Below are 23,808 nucleotides of genomic sequence, written 5' to 3'. Positions count from 1 at the left end.
ACTTTGACCCTGGAGAAGCACTGTCTCATTCAACTGTATCCATGTATAGCCTGAATGATAATTAAACTTGATTTGATTTGCTTTATAGAAGAATCCCATGAAGAGTGTGTCAGTATTTACAGGAGGTCCCGGGGAGTGTATCAGCAATTGCACAGGATCCTGGGGACTGTGTCAGTGTTAACAGGGGGTCCTGAGGAGAATGTCGGCAGTTACAAGGGGTCCCAGGAAGTATATAGGTATTCTCAATGAGACCCTGTGAGTGCGTTGGCATTTACGGGGGGCTCCCAGGGAATGTGTCAGCACTTACAAGGGAATCCCATGAAGAATGTGTCAGTATTGATAGGGGGTCCCCAGGGAGTGTGTCTATTTACAGGAGATCCTGGGGAGTGTATCAGCCATTGCAGAGGGTCCTGGGGAGTGTGTCCGCATTTACAGGGGGTCCTGGGGTGTGTGTCGGTATTTAAAGGGACATCCCCTGGGAGTGCATGAGCTTTTGCATTCAGTCCTTGAGAATGGGTCTTTTTTTTTTTTTAAGGTGCCTGAGTGAGAGTTTGTATTCATGGGGAGAAGTGGACGTGCCTCTCTATTTATGGGAGTGGGATGAATGCAAGTGTCTCCGCGTGAATGGGGTGTTCTGTAGTCTCTGTGTATATGGGAGGTGTCTCTGCATTTATGGAAGTGTTGGATCATTTATGGGGCTTCCTGGCATGGGAAGTATCTCTATCTATGGGTGTGTTGGGATGCCCTCCCTATTTATGAGGGTGTTTTGATATCTCTGTATTTTGGGTCTCTTGGTCCTGATCAAGTGAGGTCTGTTTTTTTTTTGGGAGGGGGTTGTTTTGGCATTTCTGTATTTTGGGGCTCTGAATCTGGCACCAGACTTCTGGTGAAGAAGAGATGTGTGTGTTTTGGGGAAGTGGGGGGTTGGGGTCTCGGGGTCTCTGTATTCTGTCCCGGTGAAGGGAAGACACTTGTCTGGGCAGTGAACCCCATTCCTACCCCGATCCCAGTGCCTGCCGCCTCACTCACCACCTTCCACTCTCCGTTGCCCAGGATGTTGCTGAAGTCAGCCAGGTCCTTGAGGAGGTTGTTCAGGACCTCTGTCACCCTCGTCTTCTGGTGGTTGCTCATTTCCTGGGTGTGACGCAACTCTGCCTCCAACCCAATCAGTGTTGCCTGCAGTGCAGTGGGGAGAGGGGCCGGGATGGTGGAGAGAATGAGGTTTGGGAGGGACACGTCATCAATTGTATTGGTATATTATCGTCACACATACTGAGATACAATGAAAATCTTGTCATACACCAAGCTGTTCACACAGATCAGATCATTACACAGTGTATTGAGGTAGAACAAGGTAAAACAATAACAGAATGCAGAATACCACATGACCATAAGATATAGGAGCAGAATTGGGCCATTTGGCCCATCAAGTCTGACCCATCATTTCATCGTGGCTGATCCATGTTCTCTCTCAGCCCCAATCTCCTGCCTTCCACCTGTATCCTTTCATGCCCTAATAAAGAATTTATCAACCTCTGTCTTAAATATTCCAATGACTTGGCCTCCACAGATGCCTGTGGCAATGAATTCCACAGATTCACTGCTCTCTGGCTAAAGAAATTCCTCCTCATCTTCATTCTAAATGGATGCCCACCTATTCTGAAACTCCCCCAAAAGAGGAAATATCCTCTCCACATCCACTTTATTGAGACCTTTCACCATTCGATAAGTTTCAATAAGGTCGCCCCTCATTTTTCAGAATTCCAGTGAATACAGGCTTAGGGCCATCAAATGCTCCTCATGTAATAAGCTTTTCAATCCTAGAATCATTTTCATGAACCTCCTTTGAACCCTCTCCAATGTCAGCACATCCTTTCTTAGATAAGGGGCCCAAAACTACTCACAATGCTCCAAGTGAGGCCTCACCAGTGCTTTATAAACTCTCAACATTACATCCTTGCTTTTATATTCTAGTCCTCTTGAAATGAATGCTAACATTGCATTTGCCTTCATCACCACCAACTCAACCTGCAAATTAACCTTTAGGGAATCCTGCATGAGGACTTCCAAGCCCCTTTGCACCTCAGATTTTTGAATATTCTGTTCATTTAGAAAATAGTATACACTTTTATTTCTTCTACCAAAATGTATGACCATATCCTTCCTGATACTGTATTCCATCTACCACTTCTTTGCCCCTTCTCCTAATCTGTCTTAAATCCGTATGTAGCCTTTCTAGTTCCTCAAATCTACCTGCCTCTCCACCTATCTTTGTATCGTCTGCAAACTTGAACACAAAGCCATCAATTCAATCATCCAAATCATTGACATATAATGTAAAAAGAATCAGTCCCAACACAGACCCCTGTGGAACACCACTGGTCACTGGCAGCCAACTAGAAAAGGCTCCCTTTATTCCCACTCTTTGTCTCCTGCCAATCAGCCACTGCTCTATTCATGCCAGAATCTTTCCTGTAATAGCATGGGCTCTTAACTTGTCAAAGGCTTTCTGAAAATCCAAGTACAGAATATCAGCCGATTCTCCTTTGTCTATTCTGCCTGTTATTTCTTCAAAGAATTGTAACAGATTTGTCAGGCAAGACTTTCCCCTAAGGAAACCATGCTGATTATGGCCTATTTTATCACGTGTCTCCCAAGTACCTCAAAATCTCATCCTTAATAATTGACTCCAACATCTTCCCAACCACTGAGGTCAGACTAACTGGCCCATAATTTACTTTCTTCTGCCTCTCTCCCTTCTTGAAGAGTAGAGTGACATTTGCAATTTTCCAGTCCTGCAGTCCAGTCCAGAACCTAGTGATTATTGAAAGATCATTACTAATACCTCCACAATCTCCAGCCACCTCTTTCAGAATCCTGGGGTGTAGTCCATCTGTTCCAGGTGACTTATCTACCTTCAGACCTTTCAGTTTCCCAAGAACCTTCTCCCTAGTAATGGCAACTTCACCCACTTCTGCCCCCTGACACTCTCGAACGTCCAGCATACTGCTAGTGCCTTCCACAGTGAAGACTGATGCAAAATACTTATTCAGTTCATCTGCCATTTCCTTGTCCCCCATTACTACCTCCCCAGCATCATTTTCCAGTGGTCCGACATCCACTTTGCCACGTGTCCCAGTTGTGGAGAAAGTGCAGTGCAGGTAATTGGTAAAGTGCAAGACTGTGAGGCCAAGAGTTCACCGTGCAACTGTCTAATAACAATGGGATAGAAGCTGTCATTGAACCTGGTGGTATCTTCTGCCTGATGGGAGAGGGAAGAGAGAATGTCTGGGGTGGGTGCGGTCTCTGATTGTGGGTGGGACAGGGATCATGGTATGGAGAGGGTCTTGGTCAGAACCAAGCCATTTGAGCTCTTGCTACATAAACGATTTGGATATGAATGCACAAGACATGGTTCCTAAGTTTGCGAAAGACACCAATATGGGCAGTGAAATAGACAGAGTGTAGAACACAGAACACTACAGCACAGGAACCAGCCCCGATTAGGACTGAGACACTAGTTCATTATTCCTTTCTTTTTGCAGTATTTATTTACTTATGTTTGTAATTTATAGATTTTTGCATTTTTGCACCATACTGCTGCTGCAAAACAACAAATTTCACATCATATGTCAGTGAAAATCAACCTGATTCTGAACTAAATGAATCCCTTTTACCTACACGATGTCCATATCCCTCCATTCTCTTCATATCCGTGTGCCTGCTCAAGAGTCTCTGAAACACCTCTGTCATATCTGCCTCCACCCCTACCCCTCACAGTGCATTCCAGACACCCGCCGCTCTCTGTGTGGAAAAAAAACAACTTGCCCCACACACTTGAACATTTCCTCTCTTATCTTAAATACATGCTCTCTGGTATTAGACATCTCCACCCTGGGAAAAAGATACTGATTGTCTACCCTCAGATAGACAGATAAACTTACCCACAGATAACCTTACCCCCTCAGGTCCTCTTTAAACCTCCTTCCTCTCACTTTAAACCTAATATCTCTTGTTTCTGATATTATACCACTATCATAGAGAGAAAGATTCTGACTCTCCACCCTATGTCTCTCATAATCTTACCATCCTCTACCTCCCCTCAACTTCTGCCGCTCCAGAGAAAACAACCCAAGTTTGTCCAACCTCTCCTAGTATATGCCCTCGAATCCAGGAGTATCCTGGGAAACCTCTTCTGCATCCTCTCCAAAGCCTCCACACCCTTTCTGTAAAGGGGCAACACAGGGTTGGACAGTTAAGAAGGCTGTTAAAAGTTACAGGGGGATCTTGTGGTATTTCCTTCTGAATACAATCAAACAGCAGGGAAACAATCTTTCTCCTTTAAGTAGCAACTTGATCTTCTATTTTCCCTTCCAAAGTGGATGTTCTCACATTTACCGATGTTGTACTCCATCTGCCAGACACCGGCCCACTCACTTGACCTATCTATATCTCTCTGCAGACTCTCTACATCCTCTGCACAGTTTTCTTTTTGCACTCAATTTTGTGTCATCAGCAAACAGATACACTACACTCGGTCCCCTCTTTCACTTTGTTAATGTACCTTGGTGCTCTGTGTGTTGTGGTATTCTTTGACTCTGTATGGGATGGCAGTGGTGTTTGCTTTGCCAGTACTTGGGGGAGAGGTGCAGTGAATTCACTCTGATATTCTGGAATCTGCTTGTTTTCTGGGACCTTTAGGGCCTGAGTGATTGGGAGAGGTTGAGTAGACTGTGATCTTATTGATTGGAGGATAGGAGGCTGAGGGAATTATAAAATTGTACAAAGTCAAAGTTGTGTTTATTATCAAACCGTAAGTCATAAGAGCACAATTAGGCCATTCGGCCCATCAAGTCCAATCTGCCATTTGACCATAGCTGCTTTGTTTTCCCTCCCAACTCCAATCACTCGCCTCCTCCCCGTAACCTCTGATGTCCTTACTACTCAAGACAGATCATTCTCTGCCTTAATTATACCAATATACCCACAGTCTAAAGATCATGGTAAACTGTCTAGGGTTAAATACGTGGGTTGCTGGGCCGTGTGGCTCGTTGGGCCGGAAGGGCCTGTTCTGTATACATCTCTAAATAAAAATGTTGGACACAGGTAGGGTGGATACGCCTGCCCTTTTCCAGGGAAAAGGGAACTAAAAACTCGAGCACACAGGTTTAAGGAGAAATGGAAAAGATTTGAAAAGGAACTTGAGGGACAATTCTTCACCCAGAGGGTGGTGAGTGTATGGAACGAGCTGCCAGAGGAAATGGTTGAGGCAGGGACATTAACAACATTTAAAATACACCCAGACAGGTATATGGATAGAAAAGGTTAGAGGGATATGGGACAAATGCTGGTGAATGGGACTGGCTTGGATGGGAATCTTTGTTGGCATGGGTCAGTTGGGTTGAAGGACTGTGAAACAAATTTGAGGGGTTTTTTTGTTTTTTTTAATACACAGAGAGCATTGAGAAGATCCACTAGGACGTCGCCTGGATTCGAGGGCTTCAGTTACAGGGAGAGATTGGTTAGGAATGGCTTGCTTTCCCTTCAGTGAAGGAGGCTGTTACAAGTATATAAGAAAGCAAAGAGGGAGTGGATAGTCAGGATCGATTTTCCCAAGGATATGGGTATCAGAAATAAAAGGGGGTAGGTTTAAGGTGAGAGGGAGGAGATTTAAAGGGGACCTGAGAGATAAGGTTCTCCACATGGGGAATTGGTGAGATCTGGAAGGTGCTGCCAGAGGGGGCAGGGGGTGGAATCAGAGACACTCACTGTGTTTGAGGGGCATTTAGACAGAGACTTAAACAGGCAGGGGGTATCAGGACAGAGTCCGAATGGGGGCAACTGGGAGTGGTTTTGGCATGGAGGTGTTGGGCCAAAAGACCTGTTTAGGTTCTGTCCCACTCCGGGACCATCTCCTTGACATCCACACTTACATAACACCCTTGTAGGGAGCCTCCGAAAAACCTGGTCACTCGCTCCTAGTTATTGGTTCCAATGCAATTGAGTAACTCCAAATAGAAACCAGTTCACTCCCTTCCTTGGCTTCAGAGCACTCTGTTCAGGATGGAGGTTATACTCTCCGAGGTTGAAGCTAGAGAACTCTGTGTGCTGGGTTACACTTACCTCACAGATTCACGCAACACTCCCAGGAAGGAACCCTTCACCGTGCTCACGCTGGTCCAAGTCTCCCCTCCCTCCGTCCCAATGAGAGTGCCTCCCGAGAAGCAGGAGAGTATGTGTGAGATAGAGGGATACACGAGAGAGAGAGAGAGAAAGAAAGAGAGAGAGAGATAGTTAAATAGAGAGAAAGGGTGAGATGGAGAAATAGATGGATAGGTAGATAGGTTGAGGGAGGTAGATAGATAAGTAGAGAGGGGGAGAGATAAAGAGGTAGACAGATGGATAATGAGAGAGGGGGAAAAAGAGACAGAGAGAGAGGGACGAATAGAGAGACACAAATAGACGAAGACAGAGAGAGGGGAAAGAGAGAAAAAGACCAATAGATAGAGACAAAGGGTGAAATAGGAAGATAGAGGGAGGACAGTTAGAAGGAGAGAGTGACAGATAGAGAGATGTAGATAGTCAGTGATAGATAAAAAGATAGGGAGATAGATAGATAGAGAGAAGGAGAGATGGGAGGGGCTGATGAGAGAGTGAGGGGGACAGAAGAGAGAAAGAGAGACAAGGAAGAGATAAAGAGGGGACACAAGAGAGAGAGAGGGAAAAGAGAGAGAGAGGGGAAAAGAGGGAAAGAGAGAGTGTGAGGGAAAGGCAAGAGTAGAGAAGGGATGTGGGGGAGAAGGAGAAAGGGGGTTCAGAAAGAGGGAGAGAAGACAAGAACAAAGGGAAGGGAAGGAGAGGAAACACGTGAGATGAGGAGGAGGGATGACAAAAAGGATGGTGGAATAGAAAAGGGTGGGGATTTAGAAAGAGGGAGGGGCAAGCAGAGGGAGAGCTGACAAAAGTGGAACCAGAAATAGGGAGACCAGGAGTGATCCCTCCCCTCTCCTTACAATCCCACAATACTGAGAAAGTTTGAGGAGGGTTGGACTGCTGCACTCAATCCCCCGACATTTCCCAGGGTACACAAAAGGATATTGGCTGGTGGGAAGAAAGCACTACGCACCATCTTTTTGGCCAGCTCATCTGCCAATAGTCCATTCTGCTTGGACATCTCCTCCATCTCCAGGGTCTTCTGGTCGTAGTTGACAGCCAGCTCCTCCAGGGCCTGGAGAACCTCTTTGACCTCCTCCTTGGCGCTGTAATTCTCAGTCTGCAACCGCCCCAGCTCCTCCTGGATCTTGGCGTTGTCCCTACGGGTTGAGGCTAGGAGCTGGTGGAGCAGAGGGGTGGAGAGTGAGAGAATTCTGAATGGCCACCAGTCACACCACCCCACGCTTTCTCCCCAAGTCCTTTCTGGAAGTTTCCTCATCCTGGTGCTCCCTGCTCCCCATTCAGTTCTTCTGAAAGCTCTTCTTGGATCTCTTTCCAACACCCTGTCAAGCAACTCTCTGTAGGAGGGACATCTGCTCTTTCTCTCTGACTCCACCATGTCACTCTGATTTGCCACTGAAAAGAATGACTACCCATCTCTACACCATCAACACCCTTCCTAATCCATCAGCACCCTCTCAAATCCCATCAGAACCTTCCCAAATTCCATCAGCACCCACCCAAATCCCATCAGAGCCTCCCAAATCCATCAACAACCTCCCAAATCCCATCAACACCCTCCCAAATCCCATCGACATCCTCCAAATTCAATCAGCGCCCTCCCAAACACCATCAGCAACCTCCCAAATCCCATATGAGCCTCCCAAATCCCATCAACATCCTCTAAATTCAATCAGTGCCCTCCCAAATACCATCAGCACTCTCCCATCAGCACCCCCACGGCTCATCACACCTTCCCAACTCCCATCAACAACCTTCCGAATCCCATTATACCTTTCCTAATTCCACCATGCCCTTCTTAATCCTATCAAGACCCATCCTAATCCCATTAACTCCCGTCCTAACCCCATCACAGTCTTTCTAAAGCCATCTTGGTATCTTGTTCAATAATGTCACTAGCAAATCGGAATTAGCAGAGCGGGGCAGTCGGCACATTTTGCGCATCACAATTCTAGAGGAGACATTCGATTGCGTAGAAGGACAGAGTTTAAAAGAAGCGAGTGGGGACAGTCGGCACTTTTTACGAGACACAGTGCCAGAGGAGACATTGGATTGCGTAGGTGGAGAAAGAGTTTCAAAGAAACGTCCAGGGGTAATAGGCACATTTTGCGCGGCACATTTCCCGAGGAGACATAGGATTGTGTAGAGGGAGAAAGCATTTAAAAGAAGCGAGCAGGGGCATTTGCACATTTTTGCGCGCCACAGTTCCCGAGGAGACATTGAATTGCATTGAGAGAGACAGTTTAAAAGAAGCGAGCGCAGTTAGTCGGCACATTTTGCGCGGCACAGTTTGCGAGGAGACATTGGATTGCGCAGAGGGAGAGGGGGGACTTTAAAAGAAGCGAGCGGATGCAGTCGTTATATTTTGCGTGGCACAGTTCCTGAGGAGACATTGAATTGCGTAAAGGGAGAGAGAGTTTAAAAGCAGCGAGTGGAGAGAATCGGCACATTTTACGCGGCCCATTTCCTGAGGAGACATTAAATTGCGATGAAGGAGGGAGCATTTAAAAGAATCCTGGGGCAGCGGGTGCATTTTTTTTGTGCGCACCACAGTTCCCGATGAAACATTGGACTGCATAGGAGTTAGTTTAAAAGAAGCGAGTTGGACATTTTGCGCGCCACAGTTCTCGAGGAGACATTGGATTGCATATAAGAAGAGAACGCTCAAAAGAAACGAGCGAAGACAATGGGCACATTTTGCGCGCAACAGTTCCCAAGGAGACATTAGATTGCATAGAGGGAGGGCGCGTTTAAAGTAATCTGCGGCCAGCGAGCACATTTTTAAGCACCACACTTCTCGAGGAGACATTGGATTGCATAAAACGAGAGAGAGCTTAAATGAAGCGAGCAGGGGACAATCAGCACATTTTGCGCGCCACAGTTCCCAAGGAGACGTTGGATTGCATAGAGGGAGGGAGTGTTTAAAAGAATCCGGGGGCAGCGGGCACACTTATGCGTACCACAATTCCTGAGGAGTCATTGGATTGCGCACATTTAAGCGCTTGACCAGTTAGTTACTGCCCGTTACGCTGCTGGCATTTAGGGCAGCAAAGGTGGTCCTTGATCTCTGTCAATCCTAGACCATCTTCCCTGTTGTTCCCCAGGTGTGCTTCAGGGTTCTCATTTCTGCCTCTACGGTACGGCGTCAAGTTGTCTTTGATCTCCCGTGTTTCCACTGCCTTTCAGGGGTTCAATGAAATGATGTCTTGATGACGTAGATGGCTTCTCTTCTCATCACGTGCCCAATCCATCTCCAGCGTTTCCTCATGATGATGGTAGCCATATCCTCTTGATGACACCGAAGGAATAGGGTGTGGTTGGAAATCTTTCTTGGCCAGAAAATGCGGGGGAACTTGTGAAAGCTCATGGTTTAGAATAACGACAGCTTGGCAAGATCATTCTCTGTCATGTGTCAGCATTTCGACCCGCACAAGACTGTGGACAGAACACAGCTGTGGTGAGCTTCATCTTGGTGTGGGCGCTGTACTTGGTCAAGCCCCATATGTTGCTCATTAATCGGAGATGTTTCTCGCTTTACTGAGTCTGCACTGGATGTTGTCCTTGGTCCCACCATCCTGCCGAGTGATGCTGCCCAGGCAGGTGAATCTGCCAGTTGGTGCTGGGTAGGGAGATGAGAGGAGGAGACTCTACTTTGAGGGTCATGGTTTCAGTCTTTCTCTGGTTGACTCGGAGTCCAACCTGTCCACCAAAGGTACACAGGCACTGAGTTTTCTCTTGAATGTGCTGCTATGTATGTGTTAGTAATGCGAGATCATCCACTGAGTCAAGTTCTTCCAAAGTAGAGAATAGAGTCCATCTAATGGCCCTCTGCTTGTTTTTCGTTGTTTGCCTCATAATCCAATTATCAGGTTAAACAATATCACTAACATCACACAGTCCTGTCATGACTTCAAAGCTCAAATTGTGGTCAAGCACTTGGCAAAGACCAATAAAAAGAAGTTAATTTTAAGCAGAAGAGCCTTTGTGGGAATGGCCATTGTGTGAGTGGGCCAGTGTTAGAGTGAAGAGTTGAGGCTTCAGCAAGGAGAGACAGAGGCCATGGGTAGATTTCTTTGTTATTTATTTTCTTTCTTTCTTTTTATTTTACATTTAGAGCAATGGGGATACCAGGCAGGACAGTGAAATGCTTCTCTCATGGATGTGGGAAGGCAGAGAGACCTCCAATGTCCATGATGACAACACATGCAGGTCGTTGGGTGACAGTCAGAGGGGAGAAAGTGAAGGTAAGCAGACAGGTAGTGCAGAGCACCCCTGTAGCCATTCCCCTGAATAACAAGTTTACCGTCCTGGATACTGTTGGCGGGGACAACCGACCAGGTGTGAGCCACGGTGGCAGGGCCTCCGGCACTGAGTCTGACCCTGTGGTGCAGAAGGGTGGGACGGAGAAGAGGAGAGCTGTCGTCATTGGAGACTCTATAGTCAGGGGAGCAGACAGGAGATTTTGTGGACGTGAGAAGGACACCCGCATGGTTTGTTGCCTCCTGGGTGCCAGGGTCTGGGATGTCTCTGACCGGGTGCACGACATCCTGGTACAAGAGGGAAAGCAACCAGAAGTCGTGATACATGTTGGCACCAACGACGTAGGCAGGAAGAGGGATGAGATCCTGAAGTGTGAGTTTCGGGAACTAGGCAGAAGGCTAAAGAACAGGACCTCAAGGATGGCGTTCTCAGGATTGCTGCCAGTGCTACGTGACAGTGATGGTAAGAATTGGAGGAGATGGCAGTTGAATGTGTGGCTGAGGAGTTGGTGCAAGGATCAGGGTTTTAGATTTTTGGAGCATTGGGATCTCTTCTGGGGAAGGTGGGACCTGTACAGATTGGATGGGTTGCACCTGAACTCGAGGGGGAGCAATATCCTTGCAGGTAGGTTTGCTAGCATGGTCCGGGAGGGTTTAAACTAATTTGCAGGGGGATGGGACCCAGAGCGATAGAGCAGTGAAAGAAGTGCATGGAGTAAAGCAGATCTAACATATAAAGAGGCTTTGAGGAAAGAGAAGCAGAATAAATGGTGTAAAGACAGTAAGGTAGAAGGGCTGAAATGTGTGTACCTCAATGCAAGAAGCATCAGGAACAAAGGTGATGAACTGAGAGCTTGGATACATACATGGAATTATGATGTAGTGGCCATTACAGAGACTTGGCTGGCACCAGGGCAGGAATGGATTCTCAATATTCCTGGATTTCAGTGCTTTAAAAGGGATAGAGAGGGCGGAAAAAGGGGAGGAGGGGTGGCATTACTGGTCAGGGATACTATTACAGCTACAGAAAGGGTGGGTAAGGTAGCAGGAGTCAGTATGGGTGGAAGTCAGGAACAGGAAGGGAGCAGTTACTCTATTGGGGGTATTCTATAGGCCCCCTGGTAGCAGCAGAGATACAGAGGAGCAGATTGGGAGACAGATTTTGGAAAGGTGCAAAAATAACAGGGTTGTTATCATGGGTGACTTTAACTTCCCTGATATTGATTGGCACCTGATTAGTTCCAAGGGTTTAGATGGGGCAGAGTTTGTTAAGTGTGTCCAGGATGGATTCCTGTTACAGCATGTGGACAGGCCAACCAGGGGGAATGCCATACTAGATCTAGTACTAGGTAATGAACCGGGTCAGGTCACAGATCTCTCAGTGGGTGAGCATCTGGGGGACAGTGACCACCGCTCCCTGGCCTTTATAATTATCATGGAAAAGGATAGAATCAAAGAGGACAGGAAAATTTTTAATTGGGGAAAGGCAAATTATGAGGCTATAAGGCTAGAACTTGCGGGTGTGAATTAGGATGATGTTTTTGCAGGGAAATGTACTATGGACATGTGGTCGGTGTTTAGAGATCTCTTGCGGGATGTAAGGGATAAATGTGTCCCAGTGAGGAAGATAAAGAATGGTAGGGTGAAGGAACCATGGGTGACAAGTGAGGTGGAAAATCTAGTCAGGAGGAGGAAGGCAGCATACCTGAGGTTTAGGAAGCAAGGATCAGATGGGTCTATTGAGGAATATAAGGAAGCAAGAAAGGAGTTTAAGAAGGGGCTGAGAAGAGCAAGAAGGGGGCATGAGAAGGCCTTGGCGAGTGGGGTAAAGGAAAACCCCAAGGCATTCTTCAATTATGTGAAGAAAAAAAGGATGACAGGAGTGAAGGTAGGACCGATTAGAGATAAAGGTGGGAAGATGTGCCTGGAGGCTGTGGAAGTGAGCGAGGTCCTCAATGAATACTTCTCTTCGGTATTCACCAATGAGAGGGAACTTGATGATGGTGAGGACAATATGAGTAAGGTTAATGTTCTGGAGCATGTTGATATTAAGGGAGAGGAGGTGTTGGAGTTGTTAAAATACATTAGGACAGATAAGTCCCCGGAGCCTGAGGGAATATTCCCCAGGCTGCTCCATGAGGCGAGAGAAGAGATTGCTGAGCCTCTGGCTAGGATCTTTATGTCCTCGTTGTCCACGGGAATGGTACCGGAGGATTGGAGGGAGGCGAATGTTGTTCCCTTGTTCAAAAAAGGTAGTAGGGATAGTCCGGGTAATTATAGACCAGTGAGCCTTACATCTGTGGTGGGAAAGCTGTTGGAAAAGACTCTTAGAGATAGGATCTATAGGCATTTAGAGAATCATGGTCTGATCAGGGACAGTCAGCATGGCTTTGTGAAGGGTAGATCGTGTCTAACAAGCCTGATAGAGTTCTTTGAGGTGGTGACCAGGCATATAGATGAGGGTAGTGCAGTGGATGTGATCTATATGGATTTTGGTAAGGCATTTGACAAGGTTCCACACGGTAGACTTATTCAGAAAGTTAGAAGGCATGGGATCCAAGGAAGTTTGGCCAGGTGGATTCAGAATTGGCTTGCCTGCAGAAGGCAGAGGGTGGTGGTGGAGGGAGTACATTCAGATTGGAGGATTGTGACTAGTGGTGTCCCACAAGGATCTGTTCTGGGACCTCTACTTTTCGTGATTTTTATTAACGACCTGGATGTAGGGGTAGAAGGATGGGTTGGCAAGTTTGCAGACGACACAAAGGTTGATGGTGTTGTAGATAGTGTAGAGGATTGTCAAAGATTGCAGAGAGACATTGATAGGATGCAGAAGTGGGCTGAGAAGTGGCAGATGGAGTTCAACCCGGAGAAGTGTGAGGTGGTACACTTTGAAAGGACAAACTCAAAGGTAGAGTACAAAGTAAATGGCAGGATACTTGGTAGTGTGGAGGAGCAGAGGGATCTTGGGGTACATGTCCACAGATCCCTGAAAGTTGCCTCACAGGTGGATAGGGTAGTTAAGAAAGCTTATGGGGTGTTAGCTTTCATAAGTCGAGGGATAGAGTTTAAGAGTCGCGGCGTAATGATGCAGCTCTATAAAACTCTGGTTAGGCCACACTTGAAGAACTGTGTCCAGTTCTGGTCACCTCACTATAGGAAGGATGTGGAAGCATTGGAAAGGGTACAGAGGAGATTTACCAGGATGCTGCCTGGTTTAGAAAGTATGCATTATGATCAGAGATTAAGGGAGCTAGGGCTTTACTCTTTGGAGAGAAGGAGGATGAGAGGAGACATGATAGAGGTGTACAAGATAATAAGAGGAATAGATAGAGCAGATAGCCAGCACCTCTTCCCCAGGGCACCACTGCTCAATACAAGAGGACATGGCTTTAAGGTAAGGGGTGGGAAGTTTAAGGGGGATATTAGAGGAAGGTTTTTTACTCAGAGAGTGGTTGGTGTGTGGAATGCACTGCCTGAGTCAGTGGTGGAGGCAGATACACTAGTGAAGTTTAAGAGACTACTAGACAGGTATATGGAGGAATCTAAGGTGGGGGCTTATATGGGAGGCAGGGTTTGAGGGTCGGCACAACATTGTGGGCCGAAGGGCCTGTACTGTGCTGTACTGTTCTATGTTCTATGCAACAAGTGCACCCAGCTGTAGCTTCTAACAGACCATGTTAAGGAGTTGGAGCTGGGACTAGATAAACTCCAGATCATTCAGGAGGCTGAGGGTTCATAGACAGGACATACAAGGAGGTAGTTACACCCATGGTTCAGGACACAGGTAACTGGGTGACCATCAGAAGGGAGAAAGGGGCAGGACTGGCAGCTCATTGTTCCAGGGGTCTGTTGTTTTAGACGTGATAGGGCGGGAGGGATTAAAGGGGGAGAAGGTGGCATTACTAGTCAGGGAAAATAGCACAGCAGTGTTCAGTCAGGACAGGCTGGAGAGCTTCTCCAGTGAGGATTTATTGGTAGAAGTGTGGAATAAGGAAGGTGTTACATGTTAATGGGATTATATTAAAGACCACCCAACAGTCTGTGGGATTTAGAGGAGCAAATTTGTTGAGAAATCGCAGACTGTTGCAAGAAACATAAGGTTGTGATAGGTGATTTTAACTTTCCACATATTGACTGTGACCCCCCATACTGTAAAAGGGCTGGATGGGATAGAGTTTGTCAAATGTGTTCAGGAAAGTTTCCTTCGTCAGTACATAGAAGTCCCAACTGGAGAGAGTGCGATACGAGATCTCCTGTTAGGGAATGAGACAGGGCAGGTGACAGAAGTTTGTGTGGGGGAACACTTTGCATCTAGTGATCATAATGCTATTAGTTTCAGGGTAATTATGGAAAAGGACAGGTCTAGTCCTTAGGTTGAAATTCTAAATTGCAGAAAGGCAAATTTTGATGATACTGTATCAGAAAGGATCTGGCAAGTGTGGATTGGGAGAGGTTGTTTTCTGGCAAAGGTGTACTTGGCAAATGGAAGGCCTTCAAAGGTGAAATTTGAGAGTAGTGTTTGTATGTTCCTGTAAGAATAAAAGGCGAGGATAACAAGTTTAGAGAATCTTGGTTTTTGAGACATATTGAGATCCTGGTTAAGAAAAAGAAGGACGAGCATAGCAGGTATAGGCTGGTAGGAACAAATAAGTTACTTGAGGAGTATAAGAAATGCAAGAGAACACAAGAAGGAAATAAGAAGGGATAAAAGACGGCGTGAGGTTGCTCTAGCAGACAAGGTGAAGGGGAATCATAAGGGCTTCTACAGATATGTTAAGCAAAAGGATTGCAAGGGACAAAATTGGTCCTCTGGAAGATCAGGAGAGTAATCCATGTGTGAAGCCAAAAGAGACGGGGGGGGATCTTAAATGGATTTTTTCATCTAAGAATAAACCAGGAAATTATAGGTCGGAAAGCCCAATATCAGTAATGGGAAAGTTATTGGAAGCTATTCTAAGGGACTGGATATATAAGTATTTGGATAGAGATGGACTGATTAGGGACAGTCAACATGGTTTTGTGTGTGGTAGATTATGTCTAACTAATCTCGTAGGTTCAGTCGCTCGGCATTCAAGATGAGGTAGTAAATTGGATTACACATTGGCTTCGTGGAGATGCCAGAGAGTGGTAATATATGATTGCCTCTCTGACCCGAGGTCAGTGACTAGTGATGACACAAGGATCAGTTTTGGGTCTGTTGTTGTTTGCCAAATATCTCAAATATCTTGATGATAATGTGATAAACTAGATCAGTAAATTTGTGGATGACACCAAGATTGGGGGTCTCGTGGACAGTGAGGAAGACTACCTAAGCTTGCAGCAGGATGTGGACCAGCCTGAAAAATGGGCTGAAAATGGCAAATGGAATTTAATGTCAACAAGTGTGAGGTGTTGCACTTTGGTAGGACCAGCCAGGGTAAGACTCACACAGTGAATGGTAGGGCAAATGAGGAGTGCAGTAGAATAGAAGGATCTGGAAATACAGGTCCATAACTCATTTAAAGTGGTGTCACAGGTAGATAGGTTTGTGAAGAGGGTTTCTGTATTGTAGTGTTCTATAACTCTTCTATGTTTTCCAGGGCAAGGCTACCCAGAGTCATTGGTCAATCAGATTTGGAGGGAGGTGGCCCAGGGGCATTGCCAATGAGGTTCATAGGCAAGTTTCCCAATATCATTGGCCAATAGGATTCAGAAAACAGAGTCAATGTCCAATGGGATTCAGAGAGAGGGTGCAAATGGGATTCGGAGAGAGGTTTCCTAGAATCGCTGGCCAATGAGAATCGAAGACACATAGCCTGGCACAATGGCAATGGAATGGATGCGCCGAAGGCGAAGGTTCTCCACTCCCTTGGACTCCCCAGGATCAGCGCAAGTGTGAGTGCAGCTCTTGGCCCTTACCTCATCCTGATCCAACATCTGCAGTTTGAGTTTCTCCACCATCTGGCTGTGAAAGTTGATTTCATCATCCTGTGGGACAGGCAGAGGACTCCATGTAAGGACACATCAATCACTTCCACTGCAGTTGACCCAGGAGATCATAACCCTGAACCAACCCTATACCTGAACTTGTCTTATTGATCATATTGGATCAAAGAAGAGATTTGACCCAATCTATCCATGCTGGGCATTGATACCTCCTCAGGTCTCCTCCCACATGTCCATGGAAAACCAGAGCAGTGGAATACCAGAAGGAGGCCAGTGGCATGCTGTCATGACAACAACCTTCCCTCAATGTCTGCAAAACTAAAGAGCTGGTCAGTGACTTCAGACAGGAGAATGGTACACATGCTCCTGTCTACATCATGGGTGCTGAGGTCAAGAGGGTTGAGGGCTTCAAGGAGTGAACATCACTAACAGCCCATCCTGGTCCAAACACCTAGACACCACGGCCGAGAAAGCTCACCAATGCCTCTAGTCCCTCAGGAGGCTAAAGAAATTCAGCATGTCCCTATCGACCCTCAGCAATTTTTACAGATGCATCTTAGAAAGCATTCTATCTGGATACAACGCGGCTTAGTATGACAACTGCTGTGCCTGAGAATGTAGGAAACCACAGAGAGTTGTGGACACAGCTCAGCACATCACAGAAACCAGCCTCCCCCTCTACAGACTCTGTCTATACTTTCTGGTGCCTCAGTAAAGCAGCCAGCGTAATCAAAGTCCCTACCCACACCAGACATTCTCTCCTCTCCCTCCTCCCATCGGGCAGAAGATACAAAAGCCTGAAAGCACACATCACCAGGCTCAAGGACAGATTCCATCCCACTGTTTAAGACTATTGAGCAGTTTTCTTCTACAATAAGATGGACCTGACCTTACAATCTACCTTGCTATGATTGTGCATCTTATTGTCTGCCACACCGAACTCTCTCTCCTCGCCCATCCCTCACCTTCTCGTCCAGGTGCTTGTAGAGCTTGCGGATCTCCTCCTCGTACTTCTGTCTCTCCTCATTGGAGATATGGATCACAATGGAGGAGTTGTCCACCGCCGGGGTGACGTCGCATATCTCCTCCCTCTCCGGCAGCTGCTCACTCACGGGGACGTCCTCTCCTGCAGGGTGTGTGTGTGAGTGTGTGTTTGTCCGTGCGCGGGTGTGCGTGCGCGTGTGTGTGTATTGGGGAGAGAGAGTGACGCAGTTATCAGGGAAGCACTATGGAAGGAAGACAGACTCAATGCCTCCCACAGGCAGCCAGAGACATCCCAGACAGCTGAAATCGTGGCAAGAAAAGATTCACCGGGATGTTGCCTGGACTGGAGGGCTTGAGTTACATGGAGAGGTTGTGTAAGCTAGGATTTTATCCCTAGAATGTAGCAGATTGAGGGGTGACCTGATAGAGGAGCGTGCACATGGTGAAAGCTCATCGTCCTTTTCCCCCCAAGGATTGGGGTGCTAACAAAGAGAGCGTAGGTTTAAGGGCAGGAGATTCATTGAGATTATTTAGAGATACAGCATTGTAACAGGCCCTTCTAGCCTAACAAGCCTGCAACACCCAATTACACCATGTGACCAGATAAGCTACTAATCCGTACGTCTTTGGAATGTGGGAGAAACCCTGTGCAGTCACAGGGCGAACATACAAACTCCTTACAGACTCTGGCGTGTCTGGGTCGCTGGCACTATAACGTCATGACGCTAACTGCTACGAAACACATTCTGCATGGAGTGGTTGGGCTCAAGGCTCTGTTTCCAGACTGTGTCACACCGTGATCTAAGGGGTAGCACCACTGTTTGGGCTCTTGGTGATGCCAGATGTAGGATAAATATCAATGCAGGGCAAGGGGAGACTCAGTCTCATTCCAATTTAGTGTCTAGAATGGCAACACTACTGGAAGTGCAGAACTCTCTCCTCACCGCCCCTCTCACAGTGCAACACTCCGTCCTCCCTACCCCTCCTACAGTGTGGCGCTCCCTCCTCACCGCCCCTCCCACAGCACGATGCTCCCTCCTCACCGCCCCCCCCACAACGTGACGCTACCTCCTCACCACCCCTCCCACAGCGTGGAGTTCCCTCCTCACCGCCCCTCCCACAGCACGATGCTCCCTCCTCACCACCCCTCCCACAGCATGACGCTACCTCCTCACCACCCCTCCCACAGCGTGGAGTTCCCTCCTCACCACTCCTCCCACAGCATGACTCTCCCTCCTCCCCGCCCCTCCCACAGCGTGACACTCCCTCCTCCCCGCCCCTCCCACAGCATGACACCCCCTCCTCACCACCCCTCCCACAGCGTGACACTCCCTCCTCACCGCCCCCCACAGCGTGACACCCCCTCCTCACCGCCCCTCCCACAGCGTGACGCTCCCTCATCACCCCTCCCACAGCGTGACACTCCCTCCTCACCGCCCCTCCCACAGCGTGACACTCCCTCCTCACTGCCCCTCCCATATGGTGACACTCCCTCCTCCCTACCCCTCCACAATGCAGTGCTTCCTCCTCACTGCCCTTCCAAAATCATGGTACTCCCTCCTCACTGCCCCTCCCACAGCACAGTGCTCCCCCCTCACTTCTCTTCCCACAGCACAGTACTCTCTGCTCCATGCCCTTCCCTCAGTGCAGCACTCCCTCCTCACCAGCCCTCCTACAGAGTACAGTGTTCCTCAGGCACCAGACCAGACCTACCCTCTCCTCACAGGACAGACTCTGTCCCAGGGATGGGTCTGGTGGAATCCCTTGCCGAGTCCGATCTTCCTCGGAGAGGAAGGAAGGTCCCAGACATGGTGCTCTGGTTAAGGTCTCACCTGGACCCTGGATAACTAGGACAAGACCTCCCTACTCCTGTTGTCACACCATCTTGCCAGCATGTTCATGACCCTCTAACAGCTTGCTGTGCCCTACATTAACACAGGCCCCTTGATTCCCTGAACATCAACGATTCTGTCAAACACTTTTAATCCCTGGTTGTCTTTGGGAGAGAATGAAAAAGAAGTGAGTGAAGTTAAACCAGGGGCAGGACTTGCATCATGAACAGCAGGAGCCCGGGGAATGTTGCAGAATAGAGGGACCTCAAGGTACAGGTACATGGTTTAGTGAAAGTGGTATCACTGGTAGACAGGGTGGTGAAAAAGGCGTTTGGCACACTGGTCTTCAGAGTATCGAAGTCGGGACACCACGTTACGGTTGGACACGATGCTGGTGAGAGCAGAATTGGACGATTGTGAGCAGTTCTGGCTACTCTGCTTTAGGAAGGATGTCATGAAGCTGGAGAAAGTGCAGAAATGATTCACAAGGATGTTGCCAGGACTAGAGAGCTTGAGTTACAAGGAGACACTGGGAGAGTTTTCCTTGTAGTGAAGAAGGCTGAGGGGTGACCTGCCAGAGGTTTATAAACCATGAAGGGCAGAGATAAAGTGGGTGATCACAGTCTTTTTCCTCATAGTTGGGGAAAGATTTAAAGGGAGATTTAAAAAAAAGCTGTAGATGCTGTAGGAGATGGAGGGGGCCAAAGAGACGGGGAGGGAGGGGTTTTGCAGGAGATGGATCGTGGCGGGGGGGGGGGGGGGGACGGTCGACAGAGGGGACATACCGTCACGCCATCGGCTGAGCTCAGCCTCCAGCTGTCGGATGGTCTCCCTGTGAGCCTTGTTTCTCTCCTTCTCCCTTTCGTACTTCTTCTTCCATTCCTCTGCCGTCAGCTCCAGGTTGACAGAGGCTGTGTTCCTGATCGTCTTTGCCCTGGACCGGGGAACAGAGGAGATCTCAGACCCACCCAGAAACAACACTGCACTTGGGGGGAGCCGCGCGCTGTGGGAGGGGCGGTGAGGAGGGAGTGTCTCACTGTTGGAGGGGCAGTGAGGAGGGAGCGTCACGCTGAGGGAGGGGCGGTGAGGAGGAGGCGTCACGCTGAGGGAGGGGCGGTGAGGAGGGAGCGTCACGCTGAGGGAGGGGCGGTGAGGAGGGAGCGTCACGCTGAGGGAGGGGCGGTGAGGAGGGAGCGTCACCCTGTTGGAGGGGCGGTGAGGAGGGAGTGTCACGCTGTGGGAGGGGTGGTGAGGAGGGAGCGTCACGCTGATGGAAGGGCAGTGAGGAGGGAGTGTCACGCTGAGGGAAGGGCAGTGAGGAGGGAGTGTTGTGCTGCGGGGGGCAGTGAGGAGGGAGCGTCACGCTGTGGGAGGGGCGGTGAGGAGGGAGCATCACGCTGAGGGAGGGGCAGTGAGGAGGGAGCGTTGTGCTGATGGAGGGGCGGTGAGGAGGGAGCGTCACGCTGAGGGAGGGGCGGTGAGGAGGGAGTGCCACGCTGAGGGAGGGGCGGTGAGGAGGGAGCGTCACGCTGAGGGAGGGGCGGTGAGGAGGGAGCGTCACGCTGAGGGAGGGGCGGTGAGGAGGGAGCGTCACGCTGAGGGAGGGGCGGTGAGGAGGGAGCACCGTGCTGTGGGAGGGGCGGTGAGGAGGGAGTGTCACGTTGTGGGGGGGAGGTGAGGAGGGAGTGTCTCACTGTGGGAGGGGCGGAGAGGAGGGAGCGTCACGCTGAGGGAAGGGCAGTGAGGAGGGAGTGTCACGCTGAGGGAGGGGAGGTGAGGAGGGAGCGTCACGCTGAGGGAGGGGCGGTGAGGAGGGAGTGTTGTGCTGAGGGAGGGGAGGTGAGGAGGGAGTGTCACGCTGAGGGAGGAGCGGTGAGGAGGGAGCGTCACGCTGAGGGAGGGGCGGTGAGGAGGAAGCGTCACGCTGAGGGAGGGGCGGTGAGGAGGGAGTGTCGTGCTGAGGGAGGGGAGGTGAGGAGGGAGCGTCACGCTGAGGGAGGGGTGGAGAGGAGGGAGTGTCACGCTGAGGGAGGGGCGGTGAGGAGGGAGCGTCACGCTGTGGGAGGGGCGGTGAGGAGGGAGCGTCACGCTGAGGGAGGGGCGGTGAGGAGGGAGCGTCACGCTGAGGGAGGGGCGGTGAGGAGGGAGCGTCACGCTGAGGGAGGGGCGGTGAGGAGGGAGCGTCACGCTGAGGGAGGGGCGGTGAGGAGGGAGCGTCACGCTGAGGGAGGGGCGGTGAGGAGGGAGCACCGTGCTGTGGGAGGGGCGGTGAGGAGGGAGTGTCACGTTGTGGGGGGAGGTGAGGAGGGAGTGTCTCACTGTGGGAGGGGCGGTGAGGAGGGAGTGTCACGCTGTGGGAGGGGCGGTGAGGAGGGAGTGTCACGCTGAGGGAGGGGTGGTGAGGAGGGAGTGTCACGCTGTGGGAGGGGCAGTGAGGAGGGAGTGTTGTGCTGAGGGAGGGGCGGTGAGGAGGGAGCACCACGCTGTGGGAGGGGCGGTGAGGAGGGAGCACCACGCTGTGGGAGGGGCGGTGAGGAGGGAGCACCACGCTGTGGGAGGGGAGGTGAGGAGGGAGCACCATGCTGTGGGAGGGGCGGTGAGGAGGGAAATTTGGACTCGTTCTATAATGTAAGAGTAAGAATCAATGACAGAAAGAGAGAGATTAAGATTGAAAGAAACAGCAAGGAAGAAACAGGACAAGAGCCAGTGAGAGCAAAAGTTAGAGTGAGAGAGAAAAAAGGGAAGGAAAAATGGAGTGACAGATGAAAGATAGAACAAGAAAGAGGGGGAAAGAGTGAGACAATGATGGAAGAGGGGACAGACAGGCAGATGGAGAGCACTGCTGAGACTCAACACGACCACCTCCTATCAGGCCTGGTGTTGGCAGTCTGCCATGGCTGTGCGTGGCAGCCTACCTCTGTCCGAACATGAGGGTGGATCTGGTCTCTGCGTCATTGTAGTTGGATGGCGAGCAGCAGATGACAATCGTGGTCCTGCAGTTGCCTCCAAGGGAGTCCTGGAGGATCCGGGTCATCTTGCTGTCACGGTATGGCACGTGAGCTTTCTGGAACAGCAATGGAGGACATGGTTAACAGCATGGGAATTGTGGCACTTTGGACGTACAGTACGTGGGAGATCGCAACTGGGTCACCAAGTGCAATTTCATAGAACATAGAACCCTCCGATTTCTGAATGGTCATGAACCCATGAACACTACCTCATTATTCTGGTCTCTTTTCGCCCAGATAGAACACAGCACAGTGCAGGCCCTCCACTGCACAATGTTATATCTACCTTTTAACCCTACTCTGAGATCGTACTTGGCCCTCCATTTTTCTATCATCCACGTGCCTATCTAAGAGTTTTTAAATGGCCTGAATGTATCTGCCTCTACCACCACCTCTGAAAGTGTGTTCCATGCACCCACCACACTCTGTATTACCTCTGACATCGGCCCTACACTTTCCAACAATCACCTTAAAATAATGCCCTCTGGGATTAGCTAATTCCTCCCTGGGAAAAAGTCCACTCGATCAATGTCTCATCACCTTGTACACCTCTATCAAGTCACCTCTCATCCTCCGTTACTCCAAAGGGAAAAGCCCTAGCTCGTTCAACCTATCCTCATAAAATACGCTCTCTAATGCAGACAGCATCCAGGTAAATCTCCTCTGCAGCCTCTCTAAAGCTTCTACAACCTTCCTGTAATGAGGCAACCAGACCCGAACACAATATTCCAAGTGTGGTGTAACCAGGGTTTTATAGAGCTGCAAAATTACCTCACAGCTGTTGAACTCAATCCCCCCGACTAATGAAGGCCAACGCATTGTACACCTTCAGAACCACCCTATCAACTTGCACGGTAACTTTGAGGGATCTATGGACATGAACCCCAAGATCCCTCTGTTCCTGCACATTGCTTGGAATCCAGTCGTTGACCCTGTATTCTGCCTTTAAGTTAGACCTTCCAAAGTGAATCACTTCACACTTTTCCAGGTTGAACTCCATCTGCCAATTCTCAGCTCAGTTCTGTGTACTGTCAATGTCCCTTGTAACCTATAACAACCTTCTACACCATCCATTATATAATATAAATATTATAAATAATATTTACTTGTTGGCATATTTCTTATTAAACTCTCCTCGGGCTTCCAGCCAGGTTCAGGTATAGACTTTAACCGATGTTTCGATGACAAACTCTGCCACCTTTTATGTCTTGCACTATAGTGCTGCCACAAAGCAACAAAATTCAGAACATATCGGTGATAATAAACCTGATTCTGATTCTGTGGAACATGGAATAGTACAGGCCCTTCAGCCCACAACACTGTGCTGACCGATATAAACCAACTCTACGGTCAATCTAACCCTTCTACACAGCCCATAACCCTCCATTTTCCTTCCATCCTTGCCTCTGTCCATGTCTCTCTCCTTCATTCCAAAGAGTAAAGCCCAAGCTCACTCAAATTTTCCTCATAAAAAATATTCACCAGTCCTAGCCACATCCTGGTAAATCTCCTCTGCACCGTCTCTAAAGCTTCCACACCCTTCCTACGATGAGGTGACTGGAACTGAATGCAATATTCCAAGTGTGGTCTAACCAGAGTTTTATAGAGCTGCAATGTTACCTCGTG

General features: G+C 49.0%; 1 protein-coding gene across 1 annotated transcript in view; it reads right to left on the bottom strand.

Annotated features, from left to right (window-relative positions):
• The window catches only part of LOC140191744 (kinesin heavy chain-like), an 89,050-nt gene that overhangs the window by 27,609 nt on the left and 37,633 nt on the right, over positions 1 to 23,808 (bottom strand). Inside the window, exons 10-15 of the mRNA XM_072249443.1 lie at positions 22,090 to 22,238; positions 19,960 to 20,108; positions 17,324 to 17,484; positions 16,332 to 16,400; positions 7,127 to 7,333; positions 1,030 to 1,176 (exon numbers count right to left, since the gene is read on the bottom strand). Of these exons, the coding sequence (XP_072105544.1) occupies positions 1,030 to 1,176; positions 7,127 to 7,333; positions 16,332 to 16,400; positions 17,324 to 17,484; positions 19,960 to 20,108; positions 22,090 to 22,238 (882 nt within the window). The remainder of the gene's footprint in view (positions 1 to 1,029; positions 1,177 to 7,126; positions 7,334 to 16,331; positions 16,401 to 17,323; positions 17,485 to 19,959; positions 20,109 to 22,089; positions 22,239 to 23,808) is intronic.

The sequence above is a fragment of the Mobula birostris genome, chromosome X, assembly GCF_030028105.1.
Source record: "Mobula birostris isolate sMobBir1 chromosome X, sMobBir1.hap1, whole genome shotgun sequence".
Classification (NCBI taxonomy): domain Eukaryota; kingdom Metazoa; phylum Chordata; class Chondrichthyes; order Myliobatiformes; family Myliobatidae; genus Mobula; species Mobula birostris.
The sequence above is the reverse complement of the archived record's forward strand: the minus strand, read 5'-3'. Positions and strand labels throughout refer to the sequence as shown.